The sequence below is a fragment of the Rhinopithecus bieti genome, unplaced genomic scaffold (genome assembly GCF_001698545.2).
Source record: "Rhinopithecus bieti isolate Rb0 unplaced genomic scaffold, ASM169854v2 scaffold_1918, whole genome shotgun sequence".
NCBI lineage: Eukaryota > Metazoa > Chordata > Mammalia > Primates > Cercopithecidae > Rhinopithecus > Rhinopithecus bieti.
Genome location: NW_016803680.1, coordinates 1,265,806 through 1,292,664, shown reverse-complemented (window position 1 = coordinate 1,292,664; position 26,859 = coordinate 1,265,806). Strand labels below are relative to the sequence as shown.

At 40.5% G+C, this 26,859-nt stretch overlaps 2 protein-coding genes across 4 annotated transcripts in view; one reads left to right on the top strand and one right to left on the bottom strand.

The window, feature by feature from the left end:
- Positions 1-7,340, top strand: part of THUMPD1 (THUMP domain 1 NAT10 acetyltransferase adaptor) — a 55,595-nt gene extending 48,255 nt beyond the window's left edge. The window contains exon 7 of one of the 2 annotated variants that reach the window (XR_001881066.1): positions 7,263-7,340. The gene's annotated coding sequence lies outside the window, so the exon portion shown is untranslated. Of the gene's footprint in view, positions 1-4,850; positions 4,903-7,262 lie in introns of those variants that run through there. The other variant, XR_001881062.1, reaches the window with a different exon arrangement.
- Positions 1-26,859, bottom strand: part of ACSM1 (acyl-CoA synthetase medium chain family member 1) — a 62,170-nt gene that overhangs the window by 7,829 nt on the left and 27,482 nt on the right. For both annotated transcript variants that reach the window (XM_017849931.1, XM_017849921.1), the window contains exons 7-10: positions 26,083-26,162; positions 9,599-9,722; positions 6,199-6,279; positions 5,567-5,668 (exon numbers count right to left, since the gene is read on the bottom strand). In XM_017849931.1, coding sequence (XP_017705420.1) covers positions 5,567-5,668; positions 6,199-6,279; positions 9,599-9,722; positions 26,083-26,162 — 387 coding nt within the window. The remainder of the gene's footprint in view (positions 1-5,566; positions 5,669-6,198; positions 6,280-9,598; positions 9,723-26,082; positions 26,163-26,859) is intronic.

Sequence of the window (26,859 nt, the reverse complement as noted above, 5' to 3'; positions counted from 1 at the left end):
AGTTACCAACCAACTTGGTGTCTGGTGAGGGTTCATAGACGGCTGTCTTCTTGATGTGGCCTCACATGAAGAATGGGACTCTTCTGGAGAACCCTACCAGAGTTGCTTTTTAAAGAGCACTAATATCATTAATCATCAAGGAAATTCAGGTTAAAACCACAATGAGATATTACCTTACTCCTGCAAAAATTGCCATAGTTGAAAAATCAGAAAACAATAGATTTTGGCATGGTTGTGGGAACACTTTAACACTGCTGGTGGGAACGTAAATTAGTACAGCTGCTATAGAAAACAGTTTAGAGATTCCTTCAAGAACTAAAAGGAGAACTACCATTCAATCCAGCAATCCCACTATTGGGTGTCTACCCAAAGAAAAAGTCATTATATGAAAAAGACATATGCACATGCATGTTTATAGCACAATTTGCAATTGCAAAGATATGGAACCAACCAAAGTGCCCATCAACCAAGGAGTGGATACAGAAAATGTTGTATATATACACCATGGGATACTACTCAGTCATAAAAAGCAGTGAAATAATGTCTTTTGTGGCAACTTGGAAGGAGCTGGAGGCCATTATTCTAAGTGAAGTAACTCAGGAATGGAAAACAAAATATCGTATGTTCTCACTTGTAAGTGGGAGCTAAGCTATGAAGGCACAAAGGCAAAGAATGATATAATGGACTTTGGGGACTAGAGGGGAAGGTTGGCAGGGAGGTAAGGGATAAAAGACCACACTGTTCAGGTGATGGATGCACTAAAATTTCAGAAATCACCACTAAAGAACTTATCCATGTAGCCAACAACCACTTGTACCACCAAAACTACTAAAATAAAAAATAAAAAGGAAACTAACACCATTCATGAGGACTCCATGCTCATGATATAATCATCTCCAAATATTACATTGGGGGTTAGGATTTCAACATATGAATTTAGGGGAGACACAAACATTCAGTCTTTAGCACGTATGTTAAAAAAGAAGATCTCAAACTGAAAACCTTACACTTTAAGGAACCAGAACAAGGACAACAAACTAAACCCAAGCACAGCAGAAGCAGGAAATAAAGATTAGAGTTCATATAAATAAAATGGCAAATAGAAAAACAACAAAGAAAACTTAATCAAAAGTTATTTCTTTTGAAGAGATAACAAGTCTTCAGCTAGATTGATTAATAAAAAAGTGAAGATTAAAATTACTAAGATTTTCCAGAAATGAAAAGAATTATAAGAGGATACTATGAACAATTGTATGCTAAAAGGTTTGATAACCTAGATAAAATGGAAAAACTACTGGAAACACACAATCTACCAAAAACATGAATCACAAAGAAATAGAACTCTGAATACATCTGTAACTCGTAAGGAGGTACAATTAGTAAACAAAACCCTCCAGCAGAGAAAAGGCCTAGGCCAGATGGCTTCACTGATGAGTTCTGACAAGTATTTAAAGGAGAATTAAGACCAATCCTCTTCCAACTCTTTTAAAAAAATAAAGAAAAGGAAAAATTTTATAAGTCAATCTATGAGGCCAGCATTACCCTGACACCAAAGCCAGACAAACACTACAAGAGAAGAAAACTACAGACCAATAACTCTTATGAATATTGATGCAAAAACTTCAGCAAAACACTAGCAAACCGAATCCAGAAACACACTAAAAGGATTATACATCATGACCAAGTGGGATTTATTCCTGTTTCAACATACAAAACTCAACAAATATAATAAACCACATTAATAGGATGAAAAGAAAATAACCACATGGTTTTCTCTCAATTGAGGCAGAGAAAGCACTTGAGGAAACTCAATACCCTTTCATGGTAAAAACACTAAATAAACTAGGACACTTCCTCAACATGATGAGGCCACATATGAAAAATCGGCAGCTAATATTATTCTCAATGGTGAAAACTGGAAAGATTTTCTCCTAAGACCAAAAATACAAGGATGCCCGCTTTCACCACTTCTGTTCTACATAGTCCTGGAAGTTCTAGCCAAATCAATTAGGCAAGAAAGAGAAATAAGAGGCATCTGAATTGGAAAGATGAAGTAAAATTATCTCTGTATGCAGATGGCATGACCATATATAGAAAACCCTAAGAATTTTACACACTCAAAAAAAAGGTTAAAGCTAATAAATAAATTCAGTAAAGTTGTAAAAAACAGAATCCATACACACACAAAAACTCAACTGTGCTTCTGTGCACTAAAAATTAAAACTCCAAAAGGAAACTAATAAAGCAATTCTATTTACAGTAGCATCAAAAAGAATACAAGACAGTAGTGCTAGTAATAAATTTAATCAGGGAGGCAAAAGACTTGTACCCTAAAAACTACAAAACGTTACTACAGAAAATTAAAGAACAGATAAGCAAATGAAAAGACATATGATACTCATTTATTGGAGACTTAATATTAAGATGACAATACTGCCTAAAGCTATCTACAGATTCAACACAATTCCTATGAAAATCCCAATGGCTTTTTTGTTCTTGCAGAACTAGAAATACCTATCCTAAAATGCCTAGAGAATCTCAAAGGACCCCAAACAGTCAAAACAATCTTTAAAAAGGTAAATAAAGGCCAGGCGTGGTGACTCACATCTATAATTCCAGCACTTTGGGAAGCCTAAGGCAGGTGAATTGCTGGAGGCCAGGAGTTCAAGACCAGCCTGGGCAATATGGAGAAACCTGTCTCTAATAAAAATACAAAATTAGCCAGTCTCATAATCTGGTCTCAAAAAAATAAGTAAATAAAAAATTTTAAAAAAGGATAATAAAGTTGGAAAACTCACACTGATCTCAAAACTTACTATAACACTACAGTACTAAAAACTGTGTGGTATTGGCATAAAGATAGACAGACCATTGCAATAGAATAGAGAGTCCTGAAAGAAAATTTCCCATATATCGTCAATTGATTTAAGTATACGTGCCAAAACCAGTCCATGGAGAAAAGTCAGTCGTCAACAAATAGTGTTGGGAAACTTCAATGTCCACTTGCAAAATAATGAAGCTGCCTTACAACACATACAAAAGTTAACTCAAAATGGATAAAAAATTTTCTGGTGGGAATGTAAAATGGTGGAGCCATTGTGAAAGTGGTTTGGTAATTTTTTTCAAAAAGTTCAACACAGAATTACCATGGAACCCAGCAATTCCACATCTAGGTCTATACTCCCAAGAAATGGAAGAAGGAACTTGAACAGATACTTAAACAATAGCGTTCATAGCAGCAATACTCTCAATAAGCAAAATATGGAAATAACCAAAATGCCCATTAGGAGACGACTGGGTACACAAAATGTATTGTATACATACAGTGGACTTTTATTCAGACTTATAGGGGAATGATATTTTGTTACATGCTAAGACATAGATGAAACTTGAAAACGTTATGCTAAGTGAAATAAGCCAGATGCAAAAGGGCAAATGATGTATAATTTCACTTATATGAGGAACCTAAAATAGGCAAATTCATGTATTTTAAAAAGTAGGTTAGAGGTTATCACATACTGGAGACTGGGGCAGTGAGATGTTGTTTATTGAGCAGAATTTCTGTTTAGGATGGTAAACATTTTCTGGAGATGGGTAATCGTGACGGCTGTACAACACTGTGACTTTATTTGATACTACTGAATTGTACACTCAAAAATGGTGAAAAGAGTAATTTTATGTTATATTTTACATAAATAAAATATAAAGTAAAAAATAAAGTATCTGTTCAAGTTCCTGCTTCCACTTCTTGGGAGTATATAGCCTTAGAAGTGGAATTGCTGGGTCTCATGGTAAATCTGTAATACTTTTACATAAATAACAAGGGATAAAAACCCAAAGAAGTCTCAATGGAGGAAACCTAACATTTCATGGACATGTAGGTGTGGGTATATGTTAGGATACCTTTGGAAAATAAAATATGTCATGCTCAATCAAAAAAAAAAAAAGTTAGCTGGGTGCAATAGCTCATGCTTGTAATCCCAGAACTTTGGGAGGCTGAGGCAGGGGGTTTACTTGTGCCCAGGAGTTTGAAACTAGTCTGGGCAACATAGTGAGACCTTATCTCTACAAAAAATCAAAAAACTAACTGGACATGGTGGTACCTGCCCGTGGTCCCAGCTAATTGGGAGGCTGAGCTGGGAATATCACTTGAGTTCAGGAGGTCCAGGCTACAGTGAACTTTAATCACGCTCCTGCACTCCAGCTCGGGTGACAGAGCAAGACCTTGTTTTGTTTTGTTTTTTCTCTAAATATTGCTTTGGATTATCCCCATTTCAGTTCAACCATAATCTCTGGTTGGATCCAAGTACTACTATTTTAAAAAATCTCCTGGAATTATTGTAATAAGGAGATATATATCTGTGGTTCTCAAAGTTGCCTGGACATTGTATAATGTATATGTGTTACCCCATGTTTAATTTTTCTTCCTTTCTTTCTTTCTCTCTCTCTCTCTCTCTCTCTCTTTCTCTCTTTCTCTCTTTCTTTCTTTCCGGCGTCTAGCTCTGTCGCTCATGCTGGAGTGCAGTGGTGCAATCTTGACTCACTGCAACCTCTGCCTCCCAGGTTCAAGTGATTCTCCTGCCTCAGCCTCCCAAGTAACTGGGAGTACAGGTGCATGCCACCATGCCTAGCTAATCTTTTGTATTTTTAGTAGAGATAGGGTTTCACTGTGTCACCCAGGCTGGTCTCGAACTCCTGACCTTGTGATCCACCTGCCTAGGCCTCCCAAAGTGCTGGGATTATAGCGTGAGCCATCCTGCCTGGCCTAATTTTTCTTTTATCCAAACTTTAAGTTGTGCTGCTGAGAATCAAGGCTAATTAAGGCCTGTATGTCCCCTTTTGGTCAACAGTATCAAAAGGAACCATCGCTGCCTTGAAACCGCAGTGTGAGGATGGCAGTGACACCAGGACAGCTGCCAGTGAAGTGTCTTTGGAGAAAGGAGATGAAGTCTGAAATCAATTTCAGGGTCTGGTCATCCTTCCACGGCCAATATTGGAAGCTAAGATTTTCCTCTTTGTAGCCATTCCTATCCTGGGAGGGCCATTGCTTATTTGATCAGGAGTTTCAGCAGGTTTCCTTATAATCCATCTCAGTGTTCTATAATCTCTGGGTTACTAATCTTTTAAAATCCTAAACCTACTATGTATTTGATGTGCAGAGGAAGTGCGATGCTTTTTATCTACAGCTTTTCTCTCTGTAAAATTGGATAATAGAGTTCCCTGGAGACTCAGCAAGGATAAGTGATTTGTTTACACCATGTTGTTGGTAAGTGAGATGATATTATTTGAATCCAGTCAAAGCCTATATTCTTGACTACAGTAGATCATTGGAACGCAAGTCTGATGGTTCTGAAGCCAGTCTTCATTCTACCCCGTCAGCCCAAAAGTCCCAGGTGGGTTAGGACAGGAAAGGATGGGGAAATGCACTGTGAGCTTCGAGTTGAATGAAAACTCATTCATTTCATTGAGTTGGAGCAAATAAAAGAAGACTTGAAGAAGCCTCAGGATGCAGAGTTCCCTGTCAGGATCCTTGGGGTCATGATGGTGGCAGATGGGGGGTCATTACCTCATAGCCCATGAAGAGGGTTACAGGCCTGGCAGGTTTGATTCTGATGCCAATGTTTCCTTCTGTGTTGGGTGGCAGGATGTTGCCCTTGTCATCAATGACCTGTAGCAAGAGGCCTGTGAATCGTACCCTGCAGGAGGCCCCAGCCCTTCTGTCCCACCCAAGCACTGTCTGGCTTACGCATGGAACACCAGTGTGGATAAAATAATGGAAGAAACATCAGAAAATGGAATAAAACTGTCAAAAGCCTTTCAAATAAGCAAATGTGAAACTCAAGCCCGGGGTCTGTGTTTCATGGGTTAGTAGATGTCACCAATGTGTCTTCAAGTTGGAAAACACTGATCAAGAAAAATGAAAAGCACCAGTTGCTAGAGAGGGCTGCCAGTGCAGCTTCTAGGTGTTCTTTCCTACCCACTGTGTGTGATGCCCTAGCTGCTAGGGTGAGTGGTGTTCATGCCCACAATAATGCAGTTTTCAACTGAGACCTCCATAGGAAACTGAAGGGAAAAATGAGAAGACAGGAGGAAGGATGACTGGGGCAGAGAAGTGTGGCTGGTGTTGTCACCTGGTGTCAAATTGTCCAACCCCCACTGAGCCCTAACTGCTCCCTGCCAATGCCCTTAGGACCAGACCTGGACGTCGTAGGGTGGACTGGCCTTCCCCAGGAAACCCGGCTTGATCTTCATTTCCCGGAGGGTGGCACAAATTATTCCCTGTTCACAAAAGAAAGAAGATTGGGGTTGATTAGAGAGGTCAGGCTGATCACAAAGCAGCCAGAATCATACACAGCACCTCCTGCTCAGAGATGTAGTATTCCGCTCAATGGACGCTGCACAAAGAGCCCTTGTAGGGAAGCTGGAAGGCCTGGGTCTAGGCTCAAGGTGTTGACCCAACTCTATTCCACGGTCATTTTCTGCAACCAGTGTGGTCTGGCTCTGTACTAAGTGCAGAGTCTACAGAATCCAAGGGGGAAGCAAAGAAAGAAGAAACAGGGTATTCCCCTGGCTGTGGGCATATAATGTGGGGCATGCCCACCATTGAACAGGCATGTGTCAGTTTGCTATGGGAAGGCCACTAGTCTATGTAACAAACATTTACGTGAGGCTGTTAAGTAGTGATAGGGATTCTGCCACAACTTCTTGACTGATCCTGATGCCAACTTTTCCTTCTGTGCTGGGTGGCAGGATGTTGCCTTTGTCGTCAGTGACCTGTAGGAAGAGGCCTGTGAATCTCACCCTGCAGGATGCCTCAGTGTGTGTGGAGGTTGTCTGGATTGCTTGTGCTGTTCTCTCTGTTAGCACTGCCCTATCTTCATCTGTCTTCCTGATGAACTTGATTCCTCCTTTATTGTTCTCACAAATATATTTATTTCTATAGCTGCATGCTTTACGTTCAGACCAATGAGGGTTTGAATCTTGACTCCACCACACACTAACTGCATGCCAATTAATCCCTCTTGATCTCCTCCATCAAAGGGCAATAATGATAACACTTACCTCCCAGAGTGCTTGTAAGCATATGGAAAATTCTGCATAATACAAGGCACACACCATGTGTTCAATGAATGATGACTACTGGCTATTTCTCAAGCTCCAAGAGGAGTCAGGGAAAGATTGTCTTTCTGAAGCATTTCTCCCATACTTCCATTGCAGCCCACAGGGCATTATAATTATTTTTGCTTGTCTGTTTCCTTCAGTAGATAATGAGCATCCCAAGAATAGAGATTGCCCTATTCATCCCTGAGCTTCCAACATCTGGAACAATACCCATCAAAAATAGCAAGGACCACAGCAGCTGCAATGTGAGCACATACTACAGGTTAGACACCAGCCAGAGCATTATATACTTCTTTTTATTTACCTTATCACAATCTGTTAAGATTGGCACTATAATTTCCATTTAAAGGTGGGGGAGCTGAGGTGAGAAAGCATACATAGTATCCCGATGGTCTTAAAGCTATGGCCGGGTGCGGTGGCTCAAGCCTGTAATCCCAGCACTTTGGGAGGCCAAGACGGGCAGATCACGAGGTCAGGAGATCGAGACCATCCTGGCTAACACAGTGAAACCCCGTCTCTACTAAAAAATACAAAAAACTAGCCGGGCGAGGTGGCGGGCGCCTGTGGTCCCAGCTACTCGGGAGGCTGAGGCAGGAGAATGGCGTAAACCCGGGAGGCGGAACTTGCAGTGAGCTGAGATCTGGCCACTGCACTCCAGCCTGGGCGACAGAGCGAGACTCCATCTCAAAAAAAAAAAAAAAACTATAATTGGCAGAGCTGAGACTTGGACCCAAGTCTGTGCTCCTGGGATAGGAAGATCTTTGCCCACTGCCACATCACTGTTCACACTGTAGGCATGTGAAAAACGTTGCACACATGAGTGAACAGATGTGAAAGTGTTTTGAGAAATTAAGTACCATCTAGTGCTGCAAATATTGGAGTCATGGGTGTTGTGTGTTGTCTTGGCCCACCATCCTCCTTGTCCAAATATGACCTGTGAGCCATTCAAACATAGGCCCAAAGTGTCACCATTTTTCAGGTCTGGAAGCAGACAAATTAACTGAATTGCTATTATATTTTTTTGCAAAATAATGTCAGTTGAGTATGTGAGTTGGCACTAAAATAATAATTTTGCATAGGGCCTGGGATAGCAGTCATCCTCTATGTGCTAGAGGGATAATGGAGGCAGAGGGGGAAAGTGGCTCTGTCCAACATTGGAAATGGATTGCAAATGTATTGGAAGAGATGCTCACCCACGCTGTAACTGATGAGGTCCTTGAACTTCCAGACATGCATAATACTCTAAATGTCCCACCCACCTGGCAGCTCAGTGATACTCTGGAATGACACTGTTTGTGTGTATATGTGTTTGGTATATACAGAAAGTATCTGCTCCCTTATCCACCCTGCTAGTATTCCACAGTCAAATGTGTGAGTTGTCCTCCTAAACACCAAGCAATGAACTTTTGGAGCCAGCTTCCACTTGCCTTTGCAGCCCTAGTGAGGGTTAGTGGAGCTGACAGTACTTGCTGGAGGAGGTGGTCTCCACGTTGCTGGAGAGAGTCTCCTATCCCACCCACCTTCTGGGGCTCCTTTGAGCTGATGACCACAGGGACAGTGTTAAAACAGCCTTAGACCCCTTTTTAAGGTTTTGTCCAAGAGTTGTCAGCACATTGGTCCCGTGGTAAGATGATGAGTTATACATTTTCTTTCTGCAGATAGATCTGGGACAAATTAGCCTAGAACTCTAGAGCCTCCGATTGGCACCAAACAATGCTGTGCATGCAATGGGGCTGTGTCCCGCACATGTGGCATAATTCAGCACATCTGCTGGGCTCAGTTGCTGAGCATATCATGACTATCCAGAAGGGACCTGTCCACTTTGAAAGGAAAACGAATCCCAGGACCCCAAAATCACTAAGCCAAAGGGAAAACTCAAGTTGGGAACTGCATCAGTTGAAACTGCCTCCCATTTTATTCCTAAATAAGAGCTAAAAAGATAAAAAAACAAAACAAAACCACATGCCTCCCCTGCAATTTTCCCACTAAGAAATTCCTTGTGGGCCCCAAAGATCATTACTGTAAAACAGTTCTGTTAAATTTCACCCTGACATTGATAGCTCATCTTCACAGGTATAGGACAAAGAACAGAACTCAAAATCATCCCTCTGCTCTCCTGAGACAAATGTGTACCCAATTGCTTTCTCTGACTTACGTTTATCTTATGTAAAAATGCAGATTCACTGATCTAGATGAATGCACAAGTGACTTTTCCTCTACCCTTCTCTCACATGTAAACAGCTGATCAAAGACTCACAAGAATGCAACCATTTGCCTCATATCTACCCACACCTTTAAAAAATTTCTTCCTTTTCCTCCAAATCTGCCCTTTCCCCTTTAAATATTGAAACCCTCAAAATCATCTTTGGAGAAAGGCACAAACCTGTTTCCCAGGCACGTGTCCTTAACCTTAGCAAAATAAACTTTTAAATTAATTCAGACCTGTTTCAGATACTTCCTGGTTTGCACCACCTACCGTTTCTGACTGCCCATAGATGTCATAGAGTGGAAGGCCCGTCCGTCTTTTCCACTCCTCCTGATCCTTGGGCCACAGGACCTCCCCACCAGTACAGCAGTGCTCCAGGGCAGGGAACCTGATACTTAGAGGAAGACAAGGTGCCAGGCATTGGTGAGCCACCCCGGCTCTGTGCATTCAGAGCTCTTAGATCTATCACCCAGATCATTCATCCTTCTAGTTCCTCACTTTCTTATTTGCCTTTTGGTCATTTTACAGATGACCATCGCCAAATGGATGTCACTCACTTCCTGCAGTCCCTGTGAACTATTCTGGCAGAGGGTGGTTGGGTGGTGGTGAGGCTATTGTGTTCAATTGGGAATGTTTGGATTAAATTTGAATATTAATGTAACAAGAGGGAGAACTGTGTGTTTATCAGAACTCATTTTGGGGAAGCATTCTGTATAGCTAAGAAGGACATTTTTATAATCATAATGGGGTAAAGGATGAGATCTTAAGGACATGCTAGGGTGATAATAGAACCATACATTCTTTTATGGAGCCTACACTGTGCTAACTAAAGGGCTTTTGTATTTCTGAATGGGGAATGCATGTTAGGGGTTGGAAATGAATTGCTCAGGACATCAGAGCAGATTGAGCTGAGTGTAGGGAAAGAGACAGAGAGAAGTGTTACAGAGAACAGCCCTGACAGAAGAAATTTCAGAAAAAAGAAAAGGCTGATGTGAACAGAAAAAATTAAAATATTTTACCCCAAAATATATTTCTTTGGCATATTTTGAAATGGCTGCCACTTGGCTAGCAAATAGAAGCGCCCTGGCAAAACCATCTTTTATGGGGGAAAATGTACATCTGTAGAGAATATCTATTAATGCAGCAATGCCCTGCCCTCTTTCTGTTGGGAAAAAGCTGAGTGTTGGGAAGAAAGCAGAGGCAGGACTTGCATGTCTGACATAATGTCCTCTGGAATGTGTCTAGACTTGCTGGCTCCTTGCTTCTAGCCTTCCTAGGCTCCTAGATTGATTGTATTCCCATTATCTCAAGTAGCAGAGCATGTTCCTTATAAATTCTAAACCATCACAACTGTAGATCATGCACCTGCCCTTTGAGCTCCACATTCTCACCACCTGTTTCTTTGTTGGATTACCAATAAATAGCATGGGCTCCCAGGGCTTGGGGCCTTCACAGCCTCCACAGTCACAATGGCCCCCTGGTCCCACTTTACTTCTCAAACTGTCTTTTTCTCAGTCCTTTGACACTGTCAGACTTCGTTGCCCCCACAACCTGGTGTTGGGCCTGATCACCCCAACATTCCTGGCTGCCCAACATGGGGCAATGAAGACCCTGGTGAAGGAACGCTAGAGCACGTGAAATAGGAGGACACATCGTCAAAGGACACCCAAGGACATCTAAAAGAAACTCGGCAGGAAAGCTGAGCGCTCAGAAGAACCAGTGTAACAATGGGACAAAGTGAAAGCAGACGTTCTGCTTATTTAAATTTCTCAAGGCATTTATTACAAAGAGGGGGAGTGAAAGTCAGTACTCAGAATTTGTTATCACTCTTTAGTGCACGAAAGCAGTTTTGCCCGTGGTTCCCAGAACAAGGGACTATGGAGTTGGATGAATGGGAGAGAATTGGCAGAGATTTTTTAAAAGTATATAAAGACGGAGCAAAAATTCCAGTCTCGGTTTAGTCATTGTGGGCGCTAATAAAAGCTGCTCTCGAATCATTTCAAACAGATGATGAGGCAGATTCAGATGAGGAAGAGGAGGACAAGTGTAAAATCTAACTTCAGATTCTGAATGTGAGGAACAGGAAATGGAGGAAATTAAAGAAAAGAAAGGGAAACTGAAAAAAGTATGTTTTACTAGCCCATCAGCTCCCCCTGCTGAATTAAGTGAAGAACCACCTCCTCTCTCTCCTCTTAATGGGTGAGAAGAGGAAGTAGCTACAAAACTTACTGCTCCTGTAGTTGCAACATTAAAACCCGGAGCAACTGGTGGTTCTATACAAAATTCTATTCAAAAGGCTAGAGCCAAGGGAGACCTTGAAGCATGGCAATTTCCTATAACTACAATCCAGCAGGGAGGACAGAATATAGCTAATTGGACCACCTTTCCTTTTAAGACGTTCTCCTCTCCAATTTCTACCCAGCTTATCCCCCCTGCAATACAATCTCCAAGCCTTGGATCCTTGTCCAGGGCCTTAGAATTGATAACCCAGTACTTTAACAACTGGAACTGGGTCTATGACAACATAACAGATCAGGATGAAAACGAATTGAGTAAGTTAAAGGGAGGCACATATTCCTATAGTGGAAATGGGGACATCCTTCCACTGTGTTTCCAAAATCTACCTACAAAGGAGAGAAAGAGAAAGAGATATATGAGTAATTAAAGAAAAAGCAGTGTACCTTATTCCTTTAAAACCAGGATAAATTTAAAACCTATAATTGATAATTGAAGGTCTTCTCTGTGACCCTATAACACTACAATACTACCTTGTTGTCAGTGTAAACAAGGGTGTAGTCCAAAAGCACATGACTTTGAGAGTTCTGCTCATGGCCCCAGGGTCAACCAACCTGTTGTTGGAACCCCTGAGCTGAATAGCTTTCCTCTCTGTCGACACTTGGCTCAGCCCAGAAGTACAGGAAAAGTGGAAGGTGGTTCCAGGCAAACCAATGCTCCCAACTCCGAAGAGTTGGGGGTTGTTAGAGAGCCCTTTCCCAGACTGTGTCTTTAGTCTGGCAGCCACGCCAGTTGCTTTTAACTGGCTGGCAGGTGCCTGGTATTTAGCCCCCAAATTCTAAAGAAATATAGGACAGAATAGCAAGCAAAAGGGGTTCAATGGTGCTCACCACTTGGCGATAGGTGAGCACCTATCGTAGTATCATAGTCACCAAAATGTGTCTGGAATTTATTCCTTCCAGTGGGTTCTTGGTCTCGCTGACCTCAAGAATGAAGCTGTGGACCCTTGCAGTGAGTGTTACAGCTCTTAAAGATGGTGTGTCTGGAGTTTGTTCCTTCAGATGTTTAGATGTGTCCAGAGTTTCTTCCTTCCAGTGGGTTTGTGGTCTTGCTGACTTCAGGAGTGAAGCTGCAGACCTTCGTAGTGAGTGTTACAGCTCTTAAAGGTGGTGCATCTGGAGTTGTTTGTTCCTCCTGGTGTGTTCATGGTCTCAGTGACTTCAGGAATGAAGCCACAGACCCTCGTGGAGAGTGTTACAGCTCATAAAGGTAGTGTGGACCCAAAGAGTGAGCAGCAGTAAGATTTATTGTGAAGAGCAAAAGCCCAAAGCTTCCACAGCATGGAAGGGGACCCGAGCGGGTTGCCTGGCTGGCTCCGGTAACTTTTATTCCCTTATTTAGCCCTGCCCACATCCTGCTGATTGGTCCATTTTACAGAGCACTGATTTGTCCATTTTACAGAGAGCTGATTGGTACATTTACAATCCTTTAGCTAGACACAGAGCACTAATTGGTGCATTTGCAATCCTTTAGACACAAAATCCTTTAGACACAAAAGTTCTCCAAGTCCCCACCCAATGCAGGAGTCCAGCTGGGTTCACCTCTCAAGACCATTGACAACCAGTAGCATTCCTATCAAAAATCCTAACCCAGTAACCCATGGATGGCCCAAGTGCATTCAATCTGTAGCGGCAACTGCTTTCCTAGCAGAAGAAAGTAGACAAATAACTTTCTTTTAGAAGAAACCTCATTGTGAGCACACCTCACCAGTTCAGAGCTATCCTAAGAAAAAAAAAAAGCAAAAATGTAGCTTACTAACTCAAAAATCTTAAAGTTTGGGGCTATTCTGTGAGGAAAAGGCGATTTAACATTAACCACTGAAAATTCCCTTAACCCAGCAGATTTCCTAATGAGGGAATTAAATCTTAATTACCATACAGAGGACTAACCAGACCTAGCAGGAACTCCATTCAGGACAGGACAATAGATGGCTCCTCCCATGTGATTGAGGAAACACACGCGTGCACACACACACACACACACACACACAAAATGGGTATTCAGTAATTGATAGGGAAACTCTTGTAGAAGCAGAGTTAGAAAAATTGCCTAATAATTGGTCTGTTCAAACATGCGAGCTGTTTGCACTCCGCCAAGCCTTAAAGTACAGAATCAGGAAGGAACCATCTATACCAATTCTAAGTTAATTTAGACTAAACAAGGTCTTATAGACAGCAAAGGATAATTGAAATTCCAAACTTACAAGGGTTTAAACAGAAGTAAAATTTGCTAAAAGTTAACGGTGTAACATGTATTATCCTAACTTCTAGTCTTGTGGCCTTAGATAGTTTAGTCCACAGACACAAAGGAAGTTCACTTTGGAAAAGTGGTTATCTAAAAAAAAAAACAAAACAACTCTATCTCAATCCTGACTCAAAAGGTTACCTACACTCTCTCTGAAATGAATTTGCCTAAGAACGGTTGTTTATGGGAGTGCATCTTGATGGGGTAGCTGGGTTATTATGAAATACTCAGGAACCCAGCCTAGCTCTAGAACTCACCTCCGAGTGCAAAGGTATGTTGGGCACGCTGGTAAAGGACCACTAGAATCCAGCAGCCCAGACCCCTTTCTTTGTGGTCAAGAAAGGCAGGAAAACAGGTGCAGGACTGCTACATCGGTGAGCATAACTAATCTGATAAGCAGAGGTCCATGGGTGGTTATGCATCTTGGAAAGGAATAAGTCTTATGACCATAGAGAATGCTCTAGGACTATTGCTCATCAGAAAATGACTAGGGGTGCTGTCATCCCTATGTTCTTTTTTCAGATGGGAAACTTTCCCACAAGGCAAAAACACTCCTAAGATGTATTCTGGAGAATTTGGGCCAGTCAGAGTGTATGTATCTTTTTCCCTCTCAGACTTGAAACAAATTAAAATAGACCTAGGTAAATTATCAGATAACCCTGATGGCTGTATTGATGTTTTACAAGGGTTAGGACAATCCTTTGATCTGACATGGAGAGATATAATGTTACTGCTAGATGAGACACTAACTCCAAATGAAAGAAGTGTCTCCATAACTGCAGCCTGAGAGTTTGATGACCTCTGGTATCTCAGTCAGGTCAATGATAGGATGACAACAGAGAAAAGAGAAAAATTCCCCACAGGCCAGCAGGCAGTTCCCAGTGTAGACCCTCACTGGGACACAGAATCGGAACATGGAGATTGGTGCCACAGACATTTGCTAACTTGCGTCCTGGAAGGACTAAGTAAAACTAGGAAGAAACCTATGAAATATTCAGTGATGTTCACTATAATACAAGGAAAGGAAGAAAATCCTACTGCTTTTCTGGAGAGACAAAGGGAGGCATTGAGGAGGCATACCTCTCTGTCACCTGACTCTATTAAAGGCCAACTAATCTTAAAGGATAAGTTTATCACTCAGTCAGCTGCAGACATTAGAAAAAACTTCAAAAGTCTGCCTTAGGCCCAGAGCAAAACTTAGAAACCCTATTGAACTTGGCAACCTTGGTTTTTTATAATAGAGATCAGGAGCAGGTAGAATGGGACAAACAGGAATAAAAAAAAAAAAGAAAAGGCCACCACTTTAGTCATGGCCTTCAGGCAAGTGGACTTTGGAGGCTCCGAAAAAGGGAAAGACTGGGCAAATCGAATGCCTAATAGGGTTTGTTTCCAGTGCGGTCTACAAGGACACTTTAAAAAAGATTGTCTGACTAGAAATAAACCACCCCCTTGTCCATGCCCCTTATGTCACGGGAATCACTGGAAGGCCCACTGCTCTAGGGGACGAAGGTCGTCTGAGTCAGAAGCCACTGACCAGATGATCTAGCAGCAGGACTGAGGGTGCCTGGGGCAAGCGCCAGCCCATGCCATCACCCTCCCCAGGTATGTTTGACCATTGAGGGCCAGGAGGTTAACTGTTTCCTGGACACTGGTGCAGCCTTCTCAGTCTTACCCTCCTGTCCCAGACAACTGTCCTCCAGATCTGTCACTATCCGAGGAGTCCTAGGACAGGAAGTCACTAGATACTTCTCCCAGCCCCTAAGTTGTGACTGGGGAACTTTACTCTTTTCACATACTTTTCTAATAATACCTGAAGGCTCCACTCCTTTGTTAGGGAGAGACATCCTAGCAAAAGCAGGTGCCATTATACCCTAGAATTAGGAGAAGCAAAAAGGGTAAATATATATACATATATAGGTATGCTTACCTAGTCCTCTATGCCCACACAGCAATATGGAGTGAAAGGGAATTCCTAAGTTACGAGGGAACACCTATCAAACATCAGGAAGCAATAGGCCCCCAAATTCTCCTTACCTCTGAATCTACTTCCTCCGATCCCTGCCTAAAGATAATTTTATGGGGAAGAGAATTTGCTTGTGTCTCTCCAGGTGACAATCAGGTGCCTGTGTGGGTGCCCACCAAACATCTGAAGATCTATCATAAGCCACAGCATCTAGTGGACCCACCTGTACAGTGCAAATTGAAGGTTTGCAAAGCCTCGATTTGCTTTCCCTGTGCCTTCTGTTACAAGGGGCCTGTTTCCCATTATCAGTGGCCTCCCAGCTGCAGCCACAAAAGTTTTTGCTTCTGTTTCAGTAGATTTACTAACATGGGGGTGAGGGTATGCTTGTGTTTTTGCAGTAGATGAATGAACCATGGGGATGCCCTCAAGATGTGTGTGACCATGGAATGGGAGACTGGAGGGACCCATGGATTCCAACCATGGACCGGGTTCCCCCAGTATGAGCCATGAGCCAGTTGAATCTGAATGTGAAGAAGGAACGAAGACAAACCAGAGTCACGGATGCTTAATGGACCAATGCTTTCTGACTCAGTTCCTTTCTACCCTGAATACAAGAGACCCTACTAGTTAGGCAGGAATATCATCACCTCTATTCAGCATGAAGTTACAGAAGATGGACCTTCATCCTTCTGCAACCCCTAGGATTAAGGGTCCTCTTGTAAAAGGGAAAGGGGAGATATGTGGGAAGCATTCAAACCAGAGTAACTCCAGTTTGAATAAGGGCTAAGAAAAATGAAGCTGGATCACCAACTGAAAATTAAAGGCTTCACAGCCTATAATTGCCTTGCTCAATTAAAAGAGGTCACCTTTTATACTAGTAATAATGATAGTAATAATTATAACTTCTCTTTTCAAAAAAGAGAAAGGGGGCATGTTAGGAAAAAGCTGAGTGTTGGGAAGAAAGCTGGGGCAGGGCTTGCATGTCTGACATAATGGCCTCTGGAATGTGTCTAGACTTGCTGACTCCTTGCTTCTAGCCTTCCTAGGCTCCTACATTGATTGTATTCCCATTATCTCAAGTAGCAGAACATGGTCCTCATAAATGCTAAACCATCACAGCTGTAGATCATGTGCTTGCCCTTTTGACCTCCTCATTCTCGCCACCTGTTTCTGTGTTGGATTACCAATAAATAGCATGGTCTCCCAGAGCTCAGGACCTTTGCAGCCTCCACAGTTGCGGTGGCCCCCTCGTCCCACTTTACTTCTCAAACTGTCTTTTTCTCAATCCTTTGACTCCGCCAGACTTCGTTGCCCCCACCACCTGGTGTTGGGTCTGATAACCCCAACATTTCTATGCCTTTCTCACATCCAGGAGAGACCGAGAATCTGATACCTTTAAAAGTCTGAAAAGAAACATTTACCATCTATTCTCTCTGAAGGAGTCTTCATGTATCTAACAAGGTCAGCTTTGCTAGCTAATGTCCTTCTTTTCTCTCTCTCTTAACCTTTCTTGCCACTCAACCTGATTTACCAGTATAACCTGTTTCTGGTCATGCTCTCAGTCTGCATTCTTTTCTGAAGCCTCAGGATGGTACTGTAAACCAAAACTGAAATTTTAAGCACCCCCAGCAAACTGAATGGACCCCTCCTCTCAGTCAATGGCATTCTAAAGTTAACCTGAGACAGGAGGTCAGGCCATGATGGAAATGGGTGATTGGATGTACCTCACTATACCCTCCTCCCTTTGGAATTCAGGCACAACTAACCAGCATTAACATTAAAACAGAGACCTTAAGATAATTTATTCTCTCTGAAGCCTGCTACCTGGAAGCTTCATCTGCATAATAAAAATTTTTATCTCCACAATCCCTTATCCTAACCCTCTCTTGTATTGATCCCAGGTCTTGAGATAAACTCAACCAATTGCCAATCAGAAAATCCTTCTATGACCTGGAAGCCCCTGCTTTGAGTTGTTCCACCTTTCTGGACCAAACCAATATACACCTTATGTGTAATAACTGATGTCTTATGTTTCCCTAAAACATATAAAACCAAGCTGTAAACCAATCACCTTGGGCACATGTTCTCAAGATCTCCTGAGGCTGTGTCACAGGCGTGTCCTTAACCATGGCAAAATAACCTCCAAATTGATTGAGGCCTATCTTAGTATTGGTTTACAGTATAAAAATTTCTGTAAATCATTGAGAAGCTGGGTTTTCATTCTGAAGGCTCCCATGCATACATGTTAAATAAATTTGCAATATTTGTCTCCTGTTAGTCAATCTGGCTCATGTCAGTGATTTTATAGTGAAACTTTAGGGGTCCAAGAGCCTATGGCCCTAACAATGTTGGTAGTGAGGACTAAGCTCTGGTTTTTTTTTTTTTTTTTTAATCTTGGCCAAATTCCTTGGCCAAAGGGTCTGGGGAGTCATGCTCTACAAACCATAAATTCTCACCAGATGGGTTTTATTTAACCCTTTATATCATGACTTACTTTCCAATCTGACTCTGGCATAGCATTATGAGACAAGGAAGAAAATCAAAATATTTTACCCTGGAACATATTTCTCTGCCATATCTTGAAATTGCCCAGCAAAGTCTCTTGTGGGAAAAGTCCACATTCTATAGGGAATCCCATTTCCCCTTTGTTTTCCTTCTTTCCTTTCCATATGAGATAATCAACTAAGAGCCAGGCACCCTTTTAAGTCCAGTAAGAAGCATTTTACAACCTGCTCTCTCTCTCTCTGAAGTCTGCTATCTGAGAGATTCCTCTGCACAATAAAACTTGGTCTCCACAATCCTTTATCTTAACCTGAACATTTCCTTTGATCCCAGGTCTTCAGATAAACTTAATCAGTTGTCAGTGACAAAATGTTTAAATTTCCAGGCTATAGCCTGGAAGCTTCCACTTTGAGTTGTCTTGCCTTTCTGAACCAAATCAATGTATTTTTTACATGTATTTGATTGATGTCTCATGTATCTCTCAAATATATAAAACCAAGTTACACCCTGACCACCTTGGACACATGTTCTCAGGACTTCCTGAGGGCTGTGTCACAGGCCATGGTTGCTTACATTTAGCTCAGAATAAATCTCTTAAACATATTTTACAGAGTTTCACTCTTTGTCAACAATAGTTTGGTGCCCAAACACGTGGGGCCTCAGAGAAGACTCAGGATCCTGAAGGAGTTGCCCAAACTTAGAGCTAAGGTACCAGCAGGGCCCACTGAAGCCTACCTGACTTTGAGCTTCTCCTCCAGTGGAACTGGTAAGTCCTCCTGAACCCCAGACCTCCCTTTGGTTGATGGTCCTTGATTTATTCTGAGTTGGTTTTCTCTTAGGAAGTTGTTGTGTCAGGATCCTTATTCTAGTTCAGAGCTGCATTCTACATGGAATTCTCTCTTGCTTTTTCTCCTAAAATTTATCTTGATTTGGTTCATCTGTGTGCATTTGCATAAGGAACTGAACTGTTGTTTTCATAGATAAATGAGAGACTGAATTTTTCAGCTCCAAAGAGAAAGGGCATTTGCTCCTCTTAGTCAAAAATGTGCCCTGGGTGACCAAGGGCCTCGTGGGAGTGTCTAGGGTGTTGACCCTCCCCAACGTGCAGCAGCCCTACAGGGAAATCCCCAACAAAAATTAATTTAAAATTGCTCATCCAGGAAATGCATATAAGGGCTGATCACCCAGGGTATTGAGCCCTCTCAGAAGTCATAGACCTCTGGAGAGAGAAACCCAGACACCTGGGAGGGCGGGAATGCTTCAGTGGTGATACACTGTGGAGTCCTGCCCACAAGCAGCACACATTGATCCATCACACAAAAACCCTAGGCTACAGCTCAGTTCCTCCTTTTAAGAAAAAAAAAAAAAGTGAGAAACAAATCTAAGAAGGAGAAAACAAGGAGAATGATCCTTTTCTGGGCACTCTGTAGGTTTTATGGCACCTCTACTTGCCAGAGTTTATATAAAATAGAAGTAATATGGTCTTTGTGCACATTTACATTAAGGAAAAAGATTCCTAAGGTCGACCTGCAAACTGTAGAGTACCTAGGTTCTATTTTCTTTTCTGCCTGCTTTAAATCTGCTGTTGCTTTTCTACTGAGATAAAAACCACCGTTTGGATCTAACAGTTTTTTGCAAGCTGGCAAAGTTGTATTTATCCCATGGCTAAAGTACTGAAGAAATAGCTATGGGAACTCTGTGTGTGTGTGTGTGTGTGCATTTAAAGGCCTTTATCATAGGCTTCTATGATTTCATGTTCAACTGGCAATTGAATCCATTTTAATTTCCCTCTAGCATACCAGACTTTCTCTTAGTACCTTATGATGTAAATTTTACTATCTGATTTCACCTGAGTTGCCTTTAATATGCAAATTTAAGGCTATTTAACTGACAACTGCCTAGGGTAAGATTTTTTTTAAAATGACAAAAAGAAAAAGGTCTTTATGAGTCTCTACAATGTGCTTCTACCAGCATGCCTAATACATCATATATTTATGTGTGTGTATACAATATTTTCACGACTAAAAATATATGAAGAGGCTGAGCCCAGTGGCTCATGCCTGTAATCCCAGCATTTTGGGAGGCTGAGGCGGGCGAATTACCTGAGGTCAGGAGTTCGAGACCAGTCTGGTCAACGTGGTGAAACCCCGTCTCTACTAAAAGTACAAAAATTAGCCGGGCATGTTGGCACATGCCTGTAATCCCAGCTACTCGGGAGGCTGAGGCAGGAGAATTGCTTAAGCCCGGGAGATGGGGGTTGCAGTGAGCTGAGATTGTGCCACTCCAGCCTGGCTGACTAAGCAAGATTCTGTCTCAAAAAAAATAAAAAATAAAAAATAAAATAAAATAATATCTATACACACACACATATACGAAGAGCTCTGATTAACTGGCTTTTAAAAGTGCTAAATCAGATACTAAAAAAAAAAAAAAAGACTGGTTAAATGCTTTTTCAAGTTCACGTGACTTAAGTAAAATCTTTACTTAAATAAGATTTTATTTTAGTAAAGATTTAGCTGGCTTTAAAATTATTGGTCAAATATCAGCAATGTCTTTAGAATTGTTAGCATTTTGTTTGCACCTATTGATCAAGTCATTTCATGTTTATTCCCGCAGAATATTAGAAGATTTGCTGTGTTATAAACTATAAAACCCAGCCCAAGACAGAGTGATCTTTGATTTTATATGCTTATGAAATATTGTTGGTTTAAATGAAAGCAGCTAAATACTGAGTTATTGTATAAATATCCTTAAAAGTAACCATAAGTTTTATTACTTAAGTAAACACCTGAAATTCACAGCTATAAAAATGGTTAATAGAAAAATAACTTAAAAAATATTGGCTATCACTTTTTTGCAAATAATCTAGGTAAACTACTAAATTAATCAGGTAAATGTAATGGAATAAATGCTGGTAAACAAACTTGTCATAATTTAGGATCTAAGGTTATTATTTGATATTAAGTATCTGGGTAATTTCCAATTTAAGAATTTTTTAATGTTTTTATTGAAGGTAAAATATCTTCTAATTCAAACCTTATTTAAGGGTTATATATGAAACAAGGTAAACCAGGTAATAAGGGCGATATAAAGAAAGTTACAAAATAAACAGGTATTTTGACAAAAAAATTTAAAAGGCTTAAAGAAAACATATTTTATATAAGAAAGAATTTTGTGTGGTAAATTTTGTCCAAAATAAAATGATGAGATTGTACAAGAAAGAGGGGTATTTAATATAAAACAGTCTGAACACTTGTGAATGAACTAAGTCATAATAACATTAATAAATTTTAAAGGAGCTACGTAATTCAATTGTCTATAACTAAAAATAATCATAATAATCTTTCTAGAGATGGGTCTTTAATATTTTAAGAAACGCACTAGTACAAAACCAAGTAATTGGTTAAAACAAGACTTTATTAGAAATATTGACTTTTTTTTTTGCGGGGGACGGAGTCTCACTCTGTCACCCAGGTTGAAGTGCAGTGGCATGATCTCAGCTCACTGCAGCCTCCACCTCCTGGGTTCTAGCAATTCTCCTGCCTCAGCCTTCTGAGTAGCTGGGACTATAGGTGTGCACCACCACCCCTGGCTGATTTTTCTATTTTTAGTAGAGACAGAGTTTCGCCATATTGGCCAGGCTGGTCTCGAACTCCTGACGTTGTGATCTGCCCACCTCGGCCTCCCAAAGTGCTGGGATTACAGGTGTGAGTCACCGTGCCTAGCTGACTTATTTTTAATGTAAGAAGTTTTTACATTTTAATTGTTTCTTTAACATTCTTCAGATTGATATCTTAAAAGTGCTGTTCTTTCTCTTTTGAAAAGGCCTTGAAGGATGGCTCTCTCTTTCACCTTTTGTTGGCTCCTGTAACTTTACTAGTTATGTAAAGTAAGGGAGAAAAATTGTTTTTGAAAACAGGCAAATAAAGTAACTTTTGAGCATGTCTTTTATTCTGCATGCCTGTTATATCTCCATATTTGTATGTGTCATGTGGAAGTGATATTTCACTTCAAAACTACATGAAAGAGTTCTAATCAACTAACTTTAAAAACGTAAGTGCCGGCCGGGCGCGGTGGCTCAAGCCTGTAATCCCAGCACTTTGGGAGGCCGAGACGGGCGGATCACGAGGTCAGGAGATCGAGACCATCCTGGCTAACATGGTGAAACCTCATCTCTACTAAAAAATACAAAAAACTAGCCAGGCAAGGTGGCGGGCGCCTGTAGTCCCAGATACTCGGGAGGCTGAGGCAGGAGAATGGCGTAAACCCGGGAGGCGGAGCTTGCAGCCACTGCACTGCAGCCCGGGCGACAGAGCGAGACTCCATCTCAAAAAAAAAAAAAAAAAAAAAAAGTAAGTGCCTATCAGATTGGCAAAAACTAGCTCAGATGCCCTTTTAATTTACATAACCTTGATAATCTGTGCTAAAAATTTAATTTGGTGAATTTAATCTCAAAACTCTCCAGTAACTTAAAAATCTTAAAGTCATGTTTTAACCCTCGGGTTTTGCCCCCCCCAACCCCCCAAACTGAAAATTTGGGTGACTAAAAGTTAAAATACTAGAAGCACAAAATATGCATTTGTTAACATTTTATAAACACAAAGATGTCAATTCTCAAAAAAATGTAAGTTTCTTTTTGGTTAAGAAACATTTAAGAGTTGCTTTATAATGAAGGATAGTAACTCTCGTAACTGTCAAACTATAAATGTTATTTATCCCTCCTTATTTGCTTCAAGGAAGCCAGTATCATGGTATTGTGAAGACCATATGAATCTCTCTCATTTGACATCCCATTGGGCCTGGATCTATTTCACTGCTAATGCTCTGCTTCTAAAATTATACAAGTTGCCTTCTTCTGGGCCCAGGAACTATCATGGAAGAGGTGGGAATGTAAGATTGTAAGGGCCAGTTTTGAGGGCTAAAATTAGGACAAGACCAAACCCTTCAAATCAAGAAGAAGGTACAAAAAAAAAAAAAATGCCTAAACAGCTGGAAAACAAATTTAGTTGTCTTCTAAACTATTATGTGTCACTTTTGCATACATCCCAACCACAAAACTTTTCTGCTTACTGTAAAATTTAAATATATATATATTTACTAACAGGATAAAGTACCTTGTAACAAACCCTCCTGGGTATAATATTGCCAGTTATAAGTTGTGAAGATAAATACGTCTATACATATATACATATTTTAAATTATTTTTCAGAACAATGCTTATATTTTAAATAGCTAATTGCTATAAGTCTGTAACAGAAACCAAGCTTACAGTAACTCAACACATAAAAGTTAAAAAGAAGCCAGTCTTGTAACTTTGTCTTTTGGTTCTATTGTCGGGTTTTTTGTTTGTTTGTTTGTTTTTTCAGACAGAGTCTCTCTCTTTTCACCCAGGCTGGAGTGCAGTGGCACGATCTCGGCTCACTGCAACCTCTGCCTCCTGGGTTCAAGCAATTCTCCTGCCTCAGCCTCCTGAGTAACTGGGATTACAGGAGGCCACCACCATGCTCAGCTAATTTTTGTACTTTTGGTAGAGAAAGGGTTTCACCATGTTGGCCAGGCTGGTCTCGAACTCCCGACCTCAGGTGATCCACCCACCTTGGCCTCCCAAAGTGCTGGGTTTACAGGTGTCAACCACCATGCCTAACTTTTTTTTTTAACTTAAAATAATTTTAAGAAGTAAGGAATGCCTGTCCATATCCATTCCTATCTGGCCTAGAACAATTAATTGGCTATAAGTCTTTTGACTCCTAAGGTCCTCAGCCATAGGCAGTCCTGCCAAGGAAAAAATGGCAGTGCAGAATTGACTTCTCCTGTGACAAAATCTTTTCTCTCCCAGATACCAGTATATGGTCCAATTCAAAAGTGGTGGGAAAAATAGATTCGTCTACTGTTAACAAGTCTATAACAATTTAGATACCGAGGGACAGATGTTTCTTGCATTTAATTTACACCCTCCTCAGGATGCTTTATCTATGGAAACACATTGACCAGAAAAGATATTCAATTTATTAAATTCTGATTTAATGTTGGTCCCCAATATCCAAATAAGATTTATCATAGGGTTCAAATAACTCTTAATAAGTAAGGTAACCACATTGTGAGTCTGATCAAAGAATATGATGATTCATGCAGTGTTTATTCTGGCTGATTGATTTGTTTACTGCTCTCTGATGCCACCTATAACCTTGGATGCCAAATCTTCACTATCTTTATGATAGACATTTTCTTGTAAATGTTATGCCAGATACAGCAAAAGGGAAAGGCACAATTAAAGACCCGGATCATGATAGCTCAGAACATAGATCTGATCTGGGATTTTTTTAAAAAGACTGAACCCTAAGCCTGACTCCATCTTGTCCCTTAAACTCCATGTCTTCCCCCCCATTATCCAAAACGCTAATATTTGAAACTATTGCCATCAAATCAGAGGACCAAAGTACACAAAGTGGGCAGAGTCTCAGATGGAGTCATTAGTTATGCCCTGATAAGATGTGTACTGAGTTTGGACCAAGGCCATCATCCGAGGAATGTCGCAAAACTTGGCTGTCATAAGAGCTTTGAAATACAGATGGAAACAGAGTACAGCCAGACTGAAGCTTCATGAGTAAAATCAAATTATAATTCAGAGTTAGCTCTGTAAGGGCAATCATTAAACTCTGATATTTTAACTTTTATGTCTAAAACATGTTAGCTCTGATTTTTGAAGCAGCCATTTCAATTTCAGAGTCCCTAAAAGATACATAAATTCCCATAAGTTTCAAAGAGTGTATTTTGGTTTAGCTTAAAATTAACTCTCAAACATAGGAAGATGAAAAATAACGTTGTATTAAGATAACACCACACACCCAACAGCCTGGCAAAAATTAATAAGTCTTACAATACCAAATGTTGGCAAGAACGTGGAACAATGGAAATTCTCCTGCCCTGCTTATATAAGGAAGCATAAATTGATTTGGAAGATCGTGTGGTATTGTGTTGTATCAGTGTGACCCACAATTCCTTTCCTTGAAAAACTCTACAGAAACGCATGATCAGATAAATACTAGGACACACCAGGGTGCATGTCCTAGGATTCTATGCAGCATTAATCATCAGTAGCCTCAAAGTGAAAACTACAGAAATATCCATTAATAGTAGGACTGGTATAAGAAATTGTGGTATTTTCATAAAATAGTATGCTACACAAAATGAAGACAAACTACAGTAATATGCAACAACAGGGACATGTCTTAGAAGCATAATTATTATGTAATAGTGTAGCATTACATGTGTGAAGTTCAAACACATGTAAAATAAAATTTTGGTTAGGGATAGTTCCTTAGGAGGTAAAATTATAAAGGCAAGTAAGGAAATAACAACATAAAAGTCAAGATAGTTGTTTCCTTTAAGGGAGATGGAAGTCTCTGAGGTGCTGGCAATGTTATGTTTTTTTGACTTGGGTGAGTGGTTACACAGGTATTTTCTTTTAATAATTCATTAATCTGTAAATTTCTGTCTTATGCATTTTCTGTATAATTGTTTTCACAATTCAAATATTTAAAAGGAATCAACCCACAATCATGTAAGGCTCACTGAGTTTCCTTTGGATCTCTGGATCTGCTTTAACTAATTAACTTTCGATCATTATCACCACCAATACTTAACACAAACACACACACTCCTCAAAGAACCAGAGGAAAAACAGACCATAACGTATCAGATTACTTAAAATCCTACGCAAAGATGTTGTTACAAGCCACTTCTACCATACCTGGTGAAATCTTGCTGCAGAATCATTCGAAATATAGATGGTGCCCCAAAAAACTGGTTGATGGGGTATTTCAACAATGCCTGGAAAGGGAAGAGAGAAGAAATTTTATTTTTACAGTTAAGATTAAACTAACAGCCAATTATTAGCAGTCTAGTTCTGACCTTCCCTCTAGAAGAGCCCATTTATTAATTTCTTAATCATTTAAATACACATATATTGAGCATGGATTTCATACATGTTATGCATCAGGTACTGTTGGGGAAATACAAAAAGTGAGATAATGTTCCAACTCCTATGGTGAGTAGGTGCTAATAGGATAAAACAGGACTTGAATGATAAGGCAGAAGTTGGTAGATGTCGTAAGAAATATTTGAAGTACAAAAGAGTTCTATAAGAACACAGGAGAGGGAAATACTCCTAGTTGTGTGTCCCAGGGGGCTTGATGGAAGAGGTGGAATTTAGTCAGGACATTAGCAAATACATATGGTATCTACAGGCAGAGAAACAGGGACTATCTTGGAGATAGATGAAATAACAAGAAATAGGGTCTCGGGAGCCAAAGAAGCATTTAAGTCAAGTCAAATAATATGATTTATTTAGAGCCACTAGAAAGGAGCAATAATTAAATTTAGGAAGATAAGATAAGTTGGAGTCAGGTTATTTAGACTACAAAATGTTTGGTATTCATGATTAATTAGTTGGATGTATTCTCTTTTAAAGTTTCAGATCAGCATGGAGATACACTAAGAGAGTGAAGAACAGTAAAGAGAAGAGAAA